Source organism: Rhea americana, unplaced genomic scaffold (assembly GCF_003343005.1).
Source record: "Rhea americana isolate MKP2758 unplaced genomic scaffold, rheAme1 scaffold_2, whole genome shotgun sequence".
Taxonomy (NCBI): Eukaryota; Metazoa; Chordata; class Aves; order Rheiformes; family Rheidae; genus Rhea; species Rhea americana.
The window spans coordinates 6,116,688-6,133,959 of record NW_028186149.1 but is presented as its reverse complement, the minus strand read 5'-3'; the positions used below and the strand labels follow the sequence as shown (position 1 = coordinate 6,133,959).

General features: G+C 35.3%; 1 protein-coding gene across 1 annotated transcript in view; it reads left to right on the top strand.

Annotated features, from left to right (window-relative positions):
- LOC146596646 (protein unc-13 homolog A-like) overlaps positions 1 to 17,272 on the top strand; it is a 63,628-nt gene that overhangs the window by 40,307 nt on the left and 6,049 nt on the right. Inside the window, exon 7 of the mRNA XM_085303379.1 lies at positions 2,038 to 2,104. Within this exon, the coding sequence (XP_085159505.1) occupies positions 2,038 to 2,104 (67 nt within the window). The remainder of the gene's footprint in view (positions 1 to 2,037; positions 2,105 to 17,272) is intronic.

Here is a 17,272-nt window from a genome sequence, read left to right as displayed (position 1 = left end):
TATCCCAATGGTGTTGTAATGTATCCTCTCATTTTCTGCTCTAGACTGAAGAACTCTTGCTCCTTAAGCTTTTGTTACAAAACATGTTTTCCAAATCTCTTTTATTCTTAATGTGTTCATCTGGCTCTTTGGTCTATCTCTGCTTGGAGTGTGCCACGCAAAACTCGGTGAAGTACTCCACTCCTTGCCAGAACGAGAGGAGGCATTTCTTCATGTCCCGAACAGTATTTGTCTCTATTTCTCCATGCTTGCTATTTTCACATAGTGGGCCACTGTTGAATTCTTACTCAACTTGATAACTTCTATATTCTTGAGAATGTTCTCTGAAAAATGACTGCCATTTTCTCCTTGATGTTTATTTAAGCATTTGATTATTCCTGCCTAAATACAGAACCTTGCATGTTTGTATGTTGAATTTCATCTTCCTTTTTTAATTTTTGTTTTGTTTTCTCTGTATTATGTCTTTAATCTGTCAAGGTCATTTTGAACTCTGAGTTTGTTCTCCAGCACATCAGAATGTGGATACACTGCTCTGAATAAGTTCCTTTAGCTCTGTGCTTCCTGTAAGCAAAACTGATTGTGCTGTATAGGGTACAACAGACAACCATTTACTAAGGGCCAGGCAGAGGATGGTATATGTTCTGTGCCACAGCTTTCACCTCCAGGATATTCTCTTAGTGGCTCTGAGTGCAGTTTGAGTGAGCCACAGTGCTAGCCCAATGTCTTGCAACAGTTTGCTTTCACTGAGGTAATTCAAGGACCTCCTTTTGTTTTTCTGCCATTTGATGGCAAAAATTTTGTAACCCTAATTTTATGAATCACTAGAATCAAGAAATACATTCCTTTACCAATACTTCAAGGGCAGGGATCATGTCTTTGCAAGSTAATACGCTCATAGAATTAATGGAACTCCCTGTAGTCCGAAGGGAGGATACTGTGAGCCACATTCTTCTTGAATATTGGAATTGCTTCAGAAAGACTGGATGTATCAGAATTGTTTCAGGACTTCAATTTGATGGTTTGATACTTTGCTACAACAGAGAATCAACAGATAGAGATGTCAGCATCTGTTTTGATGTTTTGTCTCTATGTTCTGCTTATTTTTCCCTCTGTGCCGAATCAATTATCTATATACTGTGCTCTAAATTTACATGAAATCACCAGCAGATCTGGGGATCTTCACTATAATCATTCTRTGTTCTGTTTTGTTATCTAATTGCTCAAGTAGAGAGCGACAGGGTAATTGGAAATAAATGTGGAAATTGTGTGAGAGGAACCTATTTCTCTACTCCATTCTTAAAGAAAAGAATCTTGAAAATTATATTTATCAAAAATGAATAATGACTTTGACCTTATTATTCTATTTTAACTGTAAAATGCTACTGGAAAATAGTTGTTCAGAATAGGAGTATTAGGTTTTATTAGAAGGTTATTAGTTTTATTTGCTTTTTGGAAAGAAGTGAGCTAGAATTGCAAATATTGTTTTAGATTTAGATAATGGGATGAATTGTCTTTTAACCTGGTTATCTACAATAACAAATATTGATCTATCCCATTATATCTTGTCACTTTAGCAGATATGAATTAAGTAAATCTTTCATATTGAGGGCTAAGTAGCTCATAATCAAGTGTTCTCTCCAAATATTTTTTTCTGTAATTTGTTTGGATTTAATATCAATAAAGTGAGACCAGTCGTGAATCCACTCACTGAAGTGGTACTTGTTGAATAGCTTATCATGTTACCGAGTAGGAGAATGATACTGTGTGACTGAATATCATTTCTTTTCCAGTTAACTGTAAAGTTACACTAATTACATGATAAATTTTCATATTAAGAATATTTTATGTAGACCTAATATTTTGTAGAGTTTTGTGAAAATTACAGGTACAGTACTGTGTGTAAAGACTAAACACATGGAAATGGATGATAGTTCTTAGGAACTTTGATCAGTCTCTGCATAAATTTATCAGAGCTGTTTTAAATTATATTTTACTCATATTTGGCTGCTATGAATGCCTTTTTCTTTTTTTCTCCAGGAGAAATAAAGATCAAGCTGACAGAAGTAATTACGCAAAAGCAAGATGGGCCAGGGCTATTCAGAAGGTAAGAACTTTTACTGTTAGCATTTATGTGTTACTGAAACTTAAAGAATTTTCTCAGATGAAGGCAGAATTCAGTAGAAGATTTGTAGTTTGTGTAAATAACTATTCATTTACAGCAGGCTCTGAGGAAGTGGCTACTGAGTTTTAAAATGCTAGGGACAATTTTCTTCTGTTGGATCTTAAAAATTTGTGTGGTTCTTTTCCCTCAGGATTCTGGTAACCTCTACTCAGAAAGAGGAGGGGATTCTGAAGCTTTCTTTTAGACACATAAGATGATCTAACTATAATCATTTATCATCTGCATTGCATATTAATCTAGAAAGTATGATTTAGACACATTTTTATGAATAAAATACAAATTTAGAAAGTTAGGTACTTAATTCCAATATTATTTAAAACAAATTGCTTCAAGAAACATTTTTTTAATATTCTCTCCTAGAAAAACTCAAGTTACAATGATGATATCATTGCCTGAGCAGGCTTTTTTTTTTCCCTCCACTAGATATGATAACGAAGAGAATTTATTATGATCATTTGCTCAGTTTATGATGTCAGCATTGGAACCAAGTATTTCCTTTCTTACAACTGTTAAACTGTAGGAACTGTTGCTCATATAACTGGTTGTGAATCAGTCATCAGTTTTCCCTGCATTGCTCAGTAGTACTATTAGTTGTGTCAGTTGTATGGCACTCTTAGATAAAGGGAAGGGAATAATAAACCAGGTTTTAAAATTGTTTGCATTAAATTATTCAACATTTGCTAGTACACTTTTGGTGTGCTCAGCTGAGCTGTTTACCAGGTATGTATAGCAAGTAAAGGGTTTTGAAAGGTAAACTACCTAGGTCTCTGTGCTGGTAGCTTCACTGGGATGACACTGAGCTATTTTGGTGCCAGAGTTTCAGGGAAGGTTTGAGCATCATTGTTCCACTATCTGGAGAGATGAATATTTTTTAATACAGGCCGGCCTGCCTTTTAAATTAACACTAATGCATCCACTTTGAAAACCAAGTGCTTAGCCATCTTTAAGGAATGGCTGCAGTTACGGTAAACTGAATTTCAGTATCATATGTTCTTATACTTACTTCATAACTTAAATATGAACTGTTCCTTCAATTAAACAATTCTGTGTCACGTATTAAACTGAGTTGGTCGTACAAAACACAGGAACACAGGAAGTAATTATTTGCACCTTTGAGTATTTGGTATCTATGGTCTAGACTTGAAGTCTGCTTGCACAATTTTCAAATGATCAGAATGAGATAGTTTCTTTAGGGCTGTTTAGGCTTTATTGTTTATCCAGTGTTTCCCAGAGCCTTAAATAGGAATATATTTAAATTGTGTGAATTCCAGTGCAGTACCCTATAGAACAATTTTGTAGTTATGAAAATACAAAAATCACATGGGTTTTGTTGTGATTCAGAATGAAAAAATTAAAGGAGTCCAATTTTCAAAAAATGAAAGAATCACTTTCCATTCTGTCACACTTTTTGCTCTATGCTAATCCATTTACTGTACTGTTGAAGAGAGAGGAGACTGGGCTGTCAAAACAGCAGCCAGAGAACTGCTGAAAAGGAGTTTTGGAATGATATGCTTCAGAGTTCCAGATTTCAGTGAAATAAACAGTTGTGAGATCATTGTTGCTTGCTGTTGCTAAATGGGTACAATAATTTTAAGAAGGACCTAGATTCCTGCTCTGAGGAAACCACTGATTTATTTTCCAAAAGGAAGGGAAAGTTACTGGAGTTTGTCAGGTTTTCATCAATGTATTATGCTTCATAAATGTGTTGTATTATACTTAAGAGATTTCATCCATCTCATGTTTAGTAGTGGTTGCTTAAAACCTATTTATCTTAATAATGTATAATCTCTTTATTTCCTTAATTGAATTCTTTCTAGTATCTTTTAGCACTTAGAGAAAACTATGACTGCTTTGCCTTGTATATAACATTAAATAAATTTATACAAAAGACTGTAGTCTTAATGAGATAAAATTGGTTGATAGACATTTTAAACTTCTTTCAATTTCAGTTGCATTCTGTTGTAGAAGGACTGTTGAAATGTCTGATACGTTTGTCTATGTTTGTCTAAGTGAAGTTTTCAATAACTTTTTCTTTTAAGGATTTATAAAGTATGAGAGGAAGGATTCTAGTTTTGCTATCTAGAGAAGTCAGATAATTCAACAGCGATCTTAACTTTCTAGCTTTCAAAATTCCAGTTCTCCTACAGCAAGACTTCCTTGTAAGTCTGGTAAAGGACACAGAAAAGGCTGGAAAAGGCCATTTTGCAGAGATGGTGGCCTTTCTCTTCAGTGCGTGTCTCTGATTTGATAACAGATGATACTTCAAGTAGTTAGCCCTTCATTTCTTATCTGAAAATTTTTGTATATACCTATTTATACCATCTTAYCTGAAGAATAGTAGGAAAAATGCATGAATGTAGGAATAATTCATGCAAGTACTGCACCGGAGATTTTTTCATGGACAGTTCATAGAATCAGTTTGCACAGTGCCCCTTCTATGCTTTTTATGGCAAAGTTAAACCTTTCACAGGAAAAAACTTGTCCAACCCCTTCCCCAAAGCCATCACAATCAGTTTCTTCTGAGCTATTTCTTTCCTGCTCTGTTGGGGACCTGATTCCTGCTTCTTATTTACTCATTCTGTTGTTCTTGATGATCTGCTTTTTTTCCTTATGTTCTTTGTAGAGTGGGGMTGTGTGAACACAGTGAGGAAAATAAGTGCTTATATTGGGGTCTTCTGGGAAGAGAGCTTCTCTGATTGGAAGATCTCAGCATCTACCTCTTAATCTGTTACTGGTTTGGTGTTTGTTTATGTCAAACAATGTTAGTTTGGAGGAGGAAATCCTGGTCAAACTGACATCATACACAACTCTTGAGTGTGTCAGGTTTTGTCCTGTAGACAGAGACTACAATAATTTTGGTGCTTTTTTGAAATTTCTTTTGTGAGCAGTCACTTTTCAGTGCTTGTCTGATTGTTTATTCAGTGCAATAAGTTCATTCTCTTGTTTGAAACCAGATAGTTAATGTTGTCATGTAGTCAGTAACTTGCATTACGATTTGATGAATCAGCTTCATGCCTTTTAGGTGTCAAAGGATGCCTTTGTATAAGGGAAGGTAAATATTACTCTGCTTTCCTCTACCATTCTTCCAAATAATTTTTGAGCTCTACGGTTATGAGTAACAAGTTAATACGAATGAGCTCTGGAAGGGCTGGGTTATCTTGGAGAGAGTGATCTAGATATCAAAGCGAATCAAACTTAACATTAAAATATTTAAATCGTTATAATGCTATATACATTGTATCACAATGTTTTGCGTAACATTAACAAGGGAAAATGAACACATTTTGTATTCTCAGCTGGATAACTTGTATTCATGTCTTGATGCCTGCACCAAATATGTCTCTGTTGTTGAAGGACTTGATTCTTAGTAAACTGACCTTGTCAGGGAAAAGGTGTATATAAGGCAAAACATTTTATTTAGCTAAGCTTTAGTATTTCCCTGGGCCTGTGTAGACCTTAAGTAATCTTACACAAAGCAAAATGCGTGGTTTGACCACTTGTTACACTTGATTTGCAATTAGTTTATCATARAAATATCTTTCCCTGTTTTATTTTTCCTACTAAGCTTGATAGATCAGAAAGAGTACTGTAATGTATTGTACAAAACAGGAGTATGAGAAATGAAATGTAAAATGAAAATGTCACTCGTTTCTTAAGCTTACAGCCACCACAGACTAATGATAGCAGGTTGCTGTAGAGAGGCTTACCTCTTCATTGGGTCTTAAAGTCTGGACTTAAACTTTGAATTTGGACAAATAATACCTTCCAAATGTCTTGGTTTAGCAGATTACTCTAGTATATGTCTGAAATTTTGTTAGCAGGAGATGATGGAAGGATTCTTTTTTATTTTTTTTGGGGGGGGGGGGCGGTTAGTGAGGTATTGCTAAAGTGAGGCTGTTAAGGAGTGTTGTATGGACCAGCATTTATCCAGTATTTCTCTAGCAAGTTGATGAGTGGTTACTGTTTTTTGAGAGCCTAATGAGACTTTATTTTGATGGCTGACAATATATATGCAAAAGGTTTGGGAATCACTTCTTAGGAGAAGGTTCAGTCATCTTTGTTTGTAGTAGGTATTTCTTTGTGTCCCTAAGTGTTAGCTTCTTGTTTAGATATTCAATGCAATTCCTTCCAGAAGGATAAAGAAAAATCTCTTTTTAAGGAAAGCTCATTTAAGTTGACTGATGGAAACTATCCATATCAGCTCCTGCATTTTAAAAGGCATAGTCAGAGGAAAGCTGCTGCATATATGGTGCTGTCTGCAGAATGTGGGTCTGATGATCTCTGAGGAAGTGCCTGATGATTACAGAATGAAAGAGCCTTAAGGTGACAGTGTGTATGACATGCCCTTGATTAATTTGACAAATAAATGCTTGTGGAAGATGGACCTGAAATCAAAAATCATTTCTGTGTGTGTATAAAATTTTATCTACATGCACGCATATGCACACGCACAATTTTTTGGCATGACCTATTTCCTTAGGTTAGAAACAAAGCAAAAAGATAAGAATTGCCAAAAGGAGATGACTTAGCTTGTAAATTTCTGAAGTTGTCGCTTCTATGAATTTCCATTTATGTTGGTCTGCAGTCTTGATCTCTGTGTAAATTCTAATTGCGTAATTGTCATTTAGTCCACATCAATGTAGTACATTTGATATGACGTTAAGTGGCATTCTTTGCTCAAAAAGTCTGAGAAGCCTGAAGGATGAATCTCTGCAAAGACCTAATGAAAACTCGCTTTGCACTTTCAAATGTTCTTGTGGCTAAAAAAAAATCTTAAATAAAAAAAAAAAAAATCAGAAAATGAACAATTGAACAATCCTGGTGTATTTTACAAATGATATAATATTCATACAACCTAATAATAGTAGCACACAAACAAATAAAACAAACGACGTAATTCTTCACAGAAGCTAATCTCTGTATGTAGGTAGTTATACTGTAAGATCTTGTTCCCACAATAAAGGGACTCTCTCTGTCCTTAAGGAATTGGAGAAGGAAATAATGACCTTTAGTTACCACAAGGAAGGCTTAGTTAAGCACTGGAGCAGGCTGTAGAATATCCATCACTGGATACCTTTAAGGAATAGAGGAATAAAAATAAGGATCKATCTTATTATTACTATTACTGGCATTTTAGAGGAGGAGGTTTAATTTGGAACAGAAAAGTGTGAATGGAGAGATTACTTAGGCAAATGACCTTTAAAATAGGCATCTACAAAATACTTGTAGGACCATAAGGGAGAAGTAGACAATGCTAGTACCTAAGGTACTTTTCAGGTAGAAGTAACATGAATTCTTACTGAACTAAAAAAAATATGGATGGCTTATTGGCAAGTCTCTGGAAGACAGAGGACTATTCCCATAGGAATGTTTGGGATGTATGCTTTTGACAACTGGCCTGTGAAAATAAGATACTGTATTAGGCAGTTCTGATTAAATATGAGATGACAATCAGAGGCTGACCTGAGGCAATGAATATGTACTCCAAGGAGGGGAGACGAGTTAGGCATTTGAGGAAAACTAATATTAGGAATACAGGAATAAAGAAGTTACTTTAATTGGTGTTCTGCTTGTTTATTTAAAAAGAGATCCAGAACATAATTCCTTTACCTCACCTTGATCTTAATATTTATTTTTTTCTTTTTTTTTCCCCTTAGTTTTCTGTCAGATTTGAAATTAACACTATTAAGTACTGGCAGTAAATATGAAAAGAGGCATTTAGAGTTCTTCTTTTAAATCAGTGTTAACCACAAGTAGAATCAAGTGGCTTTCTCCTCCCTACTCCCCTCTCGCCCCGCAACCTGACGCTGTGTGTACATTTTTATTATATCTGTAGCTGCTAGTCCTATGTTTACTGGAGGCTGTCTGTTTTGCTGCTGAAATATAAAATCACTTGAATAAATAACTATCACTTCTCTGAGATGGATGTATTTGCTATAAAGTGCAGATCTCGGTATTTGGTCTCTAAGGCTAACATTAAGAACGTTGAGCAGACTAACTGTGTAAGTGAATTAACACTTTCACCACTCCACACTGTAGTAACTATTGTCTGTGAGCACTGGAAACAGAAGATAGGAAACTAATGGCACTATATCGACTAGTCTTATAACCTGGAGATCAGCAATGATAGTGGCACAGATTTGCCTAGGCAAAACCTCCCTACATGCCTTGTATCTTAATTTGCAAAATGAGCATAGTATATCCATATGTCATAAAAGTATTTATGCCATTAAATCGAAAAATATTTGGTATGTGTTCCAACAAAAGTAAAAGATAAATAGAATTATGCTCTTTATTATTCTAGGTTAACTATATGATGGTGCAGTGACTTGTTAAACTAACGCTAAAGTGGATGTTAGGCAGTGACAGCAGTGAGAATTTAGGAACGTGTAAGCAAAACCTGTATTTTTGTTTAGGAATTTTGGGTTATGAAATTAATGCAGAATTTCCCTTGGAAAGATTTAAATGGACTCAAGTTACTTTTCTTTCTTTCTTTTTNGTCTTTCAGGTTGAAATCACACTTGCTTGCATGCAAAATATAGCTTGAACTACAGAATTAAAAATCTTTTCAAATGGGAATAAACAGGTATTTCCTTTTCATGAATAGTTAATAATAGTTGTTTTGTATTCTGGCTCATTTAAAAAGTAATTGCAATGTTCAGGTGACACTCAGCATTCTGACTGGGCTAAAGGATAGTCAGCGAACAAGCTGCATTTTTTTCCTATTTGAATTTATTTCAAAGATGATATACTTCTATCTTGCCTATCTTCTGACTGAACTTTGACCTTTTTGAGTTTATATGAAGAAGATAAAAGGGGCAACATGATCTGACTAACATTTTAAAAATCTCTTCAGAGCTTTTGAATTGTTCAAAAAGTGGTGTTTGGAAAGCTTATTCTGTTGATGACAAAAGGTAGTAAGACAGACATTCACAAAGATGACAGTCCAAAAAGGAATCTCACTTGTGTTGTGGCTACTGAACCCACAGGCTCAATTTCTTTTTCTTTCACAGTTTGGTGGTTTTCTTGTTGTTATTTATTATCCATGTTGCTGCCTTTCATAACAAGTCTCAAGAAGACTCTTAATTAGCACYATTAATAATGCTAGGAAGTTGGATTTAAGTATATGATCGAGGGCTGTACTGAATGGAGATCTGTAGCTCCCACTCTGGGTCATTTTTGTTCCAGCAAGTTTCACCGTGTGTGAACAGAACTTGCAGATAGGACATTACATAACTTAGGAGTCCAGAGCAATTATTAATTTGTTAATATGAACATCAGAAAGCCATGATTACCAGGTTGCTATGCTTATTATTATGTGCATCACCCTAGTAAGATACTTGATGGGTGTTTGCCAAAAGCCAGGAAAGCTGCTCCTTGAAGTGGGCTGCTTCTTGGTGATGTATAATTACCATCTTTGGATTCTCTTTCCTTCTTCCCCTCCTCCCTTTTATATCCTTTCAGGTCAGTATTTTCCCCTCTTAATTTCTCAGACTGCTAACTTGCATCTTTTTTTTTTGTTTTCCTCCTATCTTACTCACACCTTAATCACAGTTTTCCCAGTAAAACTTGGCCAAAGTTATCCGCCTGTACTGACTGCGTCAGACTTGATCTTGGGTCAAAGAAACCTGAATTCCTAGGATGAAGGTTACAGTGCTTTCCTCAGCATTCCTCAAGGCAAAGTGCTTCCACTAATAGAGCTGAGACAGGAAAGTCTGAGGCGGGTGCATGGCAGCATTTGCATACAGGGGTTGTTCTATCTGGTATCGAAGTTATAAACAATCAATAGAAAGAAATTACTTTCAAGAGGGAATAATAAAAATTGACTTTTATAATGGGGCAATATAGAAAAACAGATGACTGTTTTTTTTAGACTAGAAGACTAGTTATACTAGTCAGAGTTCGTTATACTTTCCTGACTTTTTAAAAACACTGCTAACAAGTTTATGTGTTTTTAGAAGAATAACTATTTGCACAATGCAGTTAGTTATTTTTCTTTTATTTATCCTGAAATGGTCTATAGGCATTCTTGCAAAATTATGCCTGAAACTTAATGTTTGTGATTCCTGGACCATTTCAAGTTAATTATTGCAGATATCAGGATAGTCTTCTGTGTAAAGCACAGCTGGTTAGTTATATTACTGTTATAGCAGAATAATGAAGATTCATATTCTACTGAAAGTTTTTCACATTTTTTCTATAATAACTGAAGAGCTGAGTGCCGTAATAGTTTCTGTAAGAGAGTGGTTACTGGAGAAAATACTGTGATTATGGCAACATTTCTAAGGATACAGAAAGCAAAGCAACAAACTATAAAAGCGCAGTCCCTTAGGTAAAATGAGTCAGATTATTTTGCAAATTCACTAGCAAATACATTGCTTTCCGAGGCAGGAAAATCAAATGATTTATAGAACGAACACATTCTGAGAGGGGAGAAGCGAACAAAATGGTCACAGGAGAGAATGCCTTGTGGGGGTTAAACTTTAGAAGTAATGCACGTTGTTCTTAAGTTACCACTTCAAATGCAGAGCTGTGACTGTGGGACTTTGGTACGTCGAGATGGGAGAAAATTCCTAGTTATTTGGCTTACTTGAAAACTTTCCCTCGGTACTTGTTTTCACTGCCTTGAATCTGTGATCTAATCTTGTGCTTTCCTCTGAAACTAGAGCCAACTTTTGTCTAAATTGCAGCCTGCCAGGGGCTGTTCTTAAATTGTTTGCTTCTTCCCTGTTTTTAATTACAGTTTTGAAGATTTTAAGTTGCATAGTTTTATAAAGCTAGGACTTAGCTTAAGAAAACTGTGTTTTACTAAAGACAGTGGAGACGATTTGCAGTAGGGGAGGAAAAATTGGCTTTGGCTTCCAGGGCTGCAGAAACTAACACACGCCCCAGCGCAGGGCCGCGCGCGGAGCGGAGCAGCCAGCAGGGGGCGCGCAGGGAGCGCGCTGGCGGCGCCCGCGGGGCGCGGCGGGGGGAGGGCTTGCTGCGGGAACAGCCGGCTGCTCCGCCCGGTTCGCTTTTCGATCTGGAGAGGTCACTCGGTAGGTTAGAATATGGTCCCTAAGATTTAAGGGCCGATGCCGTTATTGCCATCCTTAGTGAAGAGGGAAGAAGGTTATCCTTAAAGCAGATGGAGAACAAAATACAACTTAATTCTGTGACAGCTTTGCAAACTTTCAAGCTGAAATCCATCATGAAATATCAATTATTTCATCAATTATAATTAAGTCACTGTTTCAGTATAAGTATTATGCAATAGAAATATTAAAAAATARTTATAAATTGAAGTATTTTCATTTGATAGATGATTATTCCTAAGTAATACATACAAAACATTGTCTGAATAGTTGCTTTCTTTCAATTTTTACATAAAGTTTGGAGTGTTTCTGGATGTGTGTAAAATATAACTGCATAGGACAAGATATTCTCTTTTCAGTCTGCAGCTAAGTGCCAGCCACAAAACTACTTTCCGTGTAAGTATTACACTGCCTTATAAGTGAGTTCTGTAAATAAACAAGTGATTTGTTGTAAGCTTGATAACCTAGAATGTATTTTATATCCTTAAGAATGAAATAATTACTAGCATAGTTTGGTACAGAGGGATTCAAAATTTTTCTAAATTAGCATGTAAGTAGATAACAAATTAAGTAAACTTGGGAAAGTTGTAAACGCTGTGCTTCTGATTCAGTCGTTTAAATTTTCAAGTTCTTCCTCAGTGAAAAAATGATTTCAGTAATTCAAAGGGCACAAACACAYGTGTTCTGATGTGCAACAGGATTTCCCTGCATCGTAGTCTGGAGTAAAAGTTTTTAGTGTGTTGCAAGTGTGATTTCAGGATTTAATTGAGTTCGGTTTATTTCAGAAAAATAAAGTTACGTTTCAGTCACAGAACAAGGGAAATAAGTCTCAGATTTTCTTTTAGAAAAGATGAGAAATGTTTTTGCAGCTCATACTCTGAAGTTTCTGGGGGGAATTTTTCAACTCAGAGTTGCCAAGGTGCATGGAGCTATTCACCGGTTTGAGTTACTCTCAACTTAGTGAGTTAAAAGTAGTTGCTGTTTGACTAGATAGGTTGGATAGTTTTGATCCATTTCACCTTGAGTAGTTGTTCCTATCATAGCTATTGTAGAACAGATGAATCATCTCTCTCTTTTTACTCTATAACTTTCAGTCCAGGATACAAAAACAAAAATATGCCATTGTTATTAGATGGATAAAGAAGGACCTAATATTTCTGCATTGTTAAGAAATATTGGAGATTTTTGTGGTAAGTGCTTTTCTTGTAGGGACTGAGGTACCCAAACTTCTGAAAACCGAAGTACTTGGGAAAACTGGCAAGGTAATTGTGGGCTTCAGGCGCATTATTCTTAATAGGATATAATATGTTCTTCATACCACTGCACCTGACCAAAGATACTCAAACACTGTTTACAGTATGGGGTGGCAGAATCGGTCATAATCGTTACTTTCTCGGCTGTTGTTTTTAATATTTTGACCAGATGATTGAACAGAGTTGCAGTTGTCCATATTCCAACATTGAGTGTTTCACTTATGTTACAATGGAAAAGCAAATCCATACATAATGCTTTGAGAGTAGGAGCTGACTTGTTCCTGTACAACTGGTGACTTCAAATTGGAATTTCATCTTGCACATACAGGAAATACTATGAATTGGTGTTTCTGAGACCCTCAGCACACACATACTTGGAGTTTCATGTCACTGGTCAAGTGTTCTTGGTATGCTTCAAAGAGTAATCAGTGAAAGTTGTGGTCACGTAATATGGAATAGGCAGACAGATTAGCTCTTCTTTCCGTGCAGGCCTATGATTGCATATTGGTTTGTTCATGTATAAGCTGGCTTTCTGTGCAAGCTAGGCTAAACTAGTTGCTGACGCTATTAAGATAGTATGATTGGATCAGAATTGTGCAGCAGAAGTTGCACCGCATCTATACACAGTCTGTATTTGTCTTATTAATTATGGAGGAGTTTAATCTTTAATATTATTTTTGAAATGCCTCAGTAAAATTCAGTGTCAGCCCTTAAAGGTGGTTCTTTAAAGCTACAACTCCATCAACATAGGAGGTTGCTAACAAGTAAACACAAAAACCCAAGTGACCCACATACGCAAACTGTTCCTTTGTGTTGTTTTATTGACGGCTGACATGGGCGCCTTCTGGGTTTTTTTTTCAAAACATTCCCAATATTTRTTCTTTTTAATATCTGTGATCTCAAGACCTATTTGATTATAGTTTTGTCCAAAATCCAATATTTCTGTTTTAAGTGTATGTTTAGAGTAGGTGGACATGCTCAGGATTAGGCCCTTGCTACCTGATTTTCCACATCCTTATATGAATAGTATTGCTAGTTTGAGAAARGTTACTGTAACATTTCAAGTAATTAAGATGATGTCACTGAACTTTGTATCAGGAAATATTGTGCTCTTATATAATAAGTTATTTTTTTGTTGGCACACAACATGTCAGATTTGAAGCACCATTCTGTATTGGTCTATATGAAATATGAAATAATTGTTATAGGAGAATAACTAGAAAAATATTTGAATGGTAAAGCATTTGTTCATCTAGTTCTTAACTGTGCCACTTAATTTCATTTATAGCTATAAGWAGCATTCATTCAACAGGACGTAGTAACTATGAAGGATTTTGCATCAAATTGCTTTTTTGGTGTACAAGAAACATCTGAAATATTTTTTCCTTGCATACGTCACTGACTTTATTCTAGAATTGTTCCACTTGTAAATTATACTTTAAAAATGCATTGTATTCCAAGATCTTGTTGAGGATGGTGTTAATACAATGACTGCAGAAAGTAAAAGCTGCAACCAGTAAAGCTTTAAGTATTACTAGAAATGATGTTAAATACTTAGTGCTGCCTTTTATTCTGGTATCCTTAATGTATTTCAGAAATAAATGAATTACTAGCTTCTTCATTTGTTATTTCTAGTAAATTTTGATGTATTTCTAAGTTTTGTTTATTGTAGCTGAAAACAATGTTTTCTATGGCTTTCCAGTGCTATTATTTCCTAAAATTAAAGTGGTAGTAGTATACATGTATGTATATGCACATACATACTTGTGTAGAACTTTCACATTTAGATTATATGTACATTTTTTGCATATAGAATGATTTTATTTAAGACCATTCTGATTGTTTTCTAGAGCTCTTCATGTGGCAGGGAGTTTTAAATATATCTTTAATATCCTGTACACCATTAAATTAGTTAACACTTGAAGAAATGCCCGTTGTTCTTGTACAGGGTTATCATTTACTCACTACATGCACAATAATCCATCCTGTTACTTGTATCTCAGTGAACAATGACTGAGCTCTACTGTCTAGGTATTAACTGAGAACATATAAAATACTCTGTGTGCAAATAAAAATGGTATGTCTGTTATTATCTGGAGCATCCTTAAATAAACATGAAATGATGATAGTTATGAATCTATTTAGCAGCTTTATTACCAAGAATGACTAGCTGTTAATAAAAACCCCACTGAAAGAAATTGCTGTAGAATTCTCTCTCTAGGTCATATTACACTGATAAATGAAAGGTTAGATGAAACATGGCCCTACCAAGATTTCCTCACCAAACAAGAGGAACATCTCACACTGTTATCCTTGTGGCCAGTGATGTGCCTGCTAGCTCTCACGAAGCGCTGCATGTGTTGCTCCTGTGAGCAAAGCTCTCACTAAGCCTATTTTATCCATCTGTGAAGCAAAGGAGCTGCCTGCCACGCAGGAGGGCTGTGGCTATTGCAGTGAATACTGCATTCGGAAGCAGTGGCAGGAGAAAACAGCAATGGGTGAAGTTACCAGCACATAATCCACCAGGATGATTACTCTTCTCTCGTGCTGATGATGTATTTGAGCGGGAGCAGGGCACTGCCTCCCATCTTGCTATTACAGAGAAAAAATAAAGCTGAGATACAGAAGGAATTAGTAGCTAAGAACACAGTCAGTCATAGCTGTTAGCACAAGTTGTAGGAGAGGGAAAAAAAAATACGTTTAATGCTACCTAGGGAATATGACGGAATTCAGAATACATATCGTTGCGGACTAACAGCATGCCTGATTGCACTTGAGTTGAATCGCTGAGAAGCAGCTTCGTGTTATATTGTACCTTTTTTAAGGCTGAAGAAAGAATGGGAAATAGGAATGGAGTTGTATACAGTATTTCTACATCATAGGAAACTATTATAAAGATGGTGGTATGTAATTTGTATTTTAGTTTTTTAAGAAGAATTTAATCCAGGTATGTATCCTCTTCCTCTTTGTGTATCTAGTCTACATACATATTCTGTGTTTCCTTTGTTTCTCTTCCTTATTTTCATTCAGAATGTGCCTCCCACTGTTCTAGCTAATGTAATGCATTGAAATGTAACTGATTTGCCTTCAAATACTACTATGTTGATGAAACTGTATGGGCTTGTGGACTTAAGAATCAACACTTCGTTAAGATGTTGTTGTTTACTTTCATTTTATAATAGTAGTAAGTCCACAATTAAAATATGGTTAAATAGTGTAGTATTTGTTTTKAAAATGAGTCAGAGCCTTTTAAATTATCTTAAAAGCTAAATTAATCAATTCAGAGGTATGAATATGTGATGAAAATATAATATGTTTTGGTAACACTGCCCTGTACTTTTTTTTCTAGTTCACGATGAGATTAATAATAAATTGAGCTTTACAGATGCTTATGTATTTGTGGGTCTTGCTTAATCTTCAAGATGAACACTCCACAGCTTTGCTTTTAAGAGACAGCTTGTTTAGAATACATCCTTGATTCTGTTCCACAACTAAACCTTTCTATAAGAATACCCTCTAATGTATTCCCCTCAAACCCACAGTCTGAGAGAATGTGTAGTATTCAGTCTTCTGCAATTCATAGACCAAGGAATAGTGCCTGAAACTATTCTGTTACTACGAAATTGTAATTCTTCCTCTTAATAGAAAATAAATTTTAACAGATGTAAAAATCTGATAATGTTAATTAACCTTCCAACTTCCTTTAAAGCAACATGGGTTCTGTTGCACTGCTGTTGTGTATTAATTGTAATTTTTTTTCAACTGGCAGCTGATGGTGAATAGTAAAAGTGAAATTAAAGTAAGAGGCTGTATGCCCTTAAACTAAGGACACTAGTACTCTTTCCGTGGTGTAGCCTGGTACTATGTATTATCAACCTTCAAAACCTTAAAAGTAATGCTTATTTGATTGTTTAGTCCTGAAGTCTTTTAAAATACTTTGCTGTTTCAGTTGGGCTGCAGGCCAATATTAAGTTAGATTTCTTTAAAATATGTTGGTGCAAAAAGGGTTAATATCAGTTCCAGCATCCTAATACTGATGTTAACCCTTAGCTGACAAGAGTTCTTGCATCTGGAAAGATTTAATTGGTGTCACACTATTTAATTGCTTTGTAATGTGAAAATAAACCCTCTGTTGATCATAAAATTATTTTTCATAGTGGAGGTGGTATAGATGCTTGTATTCTGAATGAAGCTGTCAGTGATCATATAAAGTTGTCATTTTTATCTGGTATAATACAACTATTACTTGGTAATTGATAGGAAATATAAATAACGAAATGAAAATGAAATGTTACTTGAGATATTAGTGTTCTAAAATGTCATGTTAATTCTTACCATATAAACAAGCAATATACTTGCTTGATAAAAGTTGAGAGAATGTTGTTGCATCTAAAAGATGTAAGAAGAGTCAAAATTAGTGCTTAAGGCTAAAATGTCTTTTGTCCATCAGAAGTTACTTTTGTAAAGAATATTGTAATAAAAAATATGGCTAACTGTCATTCTGAAGATATTTTATACTGAAGCAAGTCTTAATACAAGATAAATGAAATTTTTCTCTGGAATTTGAGCTGAATGAAGAGATGTATAAACTTTTTAAATGTATAAACATTTTTTATCACCATAGCATTTGCTTGATCCTGCATTGATGTTGGCACAACATGGTAATGTCTGTGTATTGCTGTGGAAATACGTGGGAAGTCCTAGGTGAATTCCTGGGACTTCAGAGTATTATTAAGGAGGAGAGGACTGATGGCTTGAAT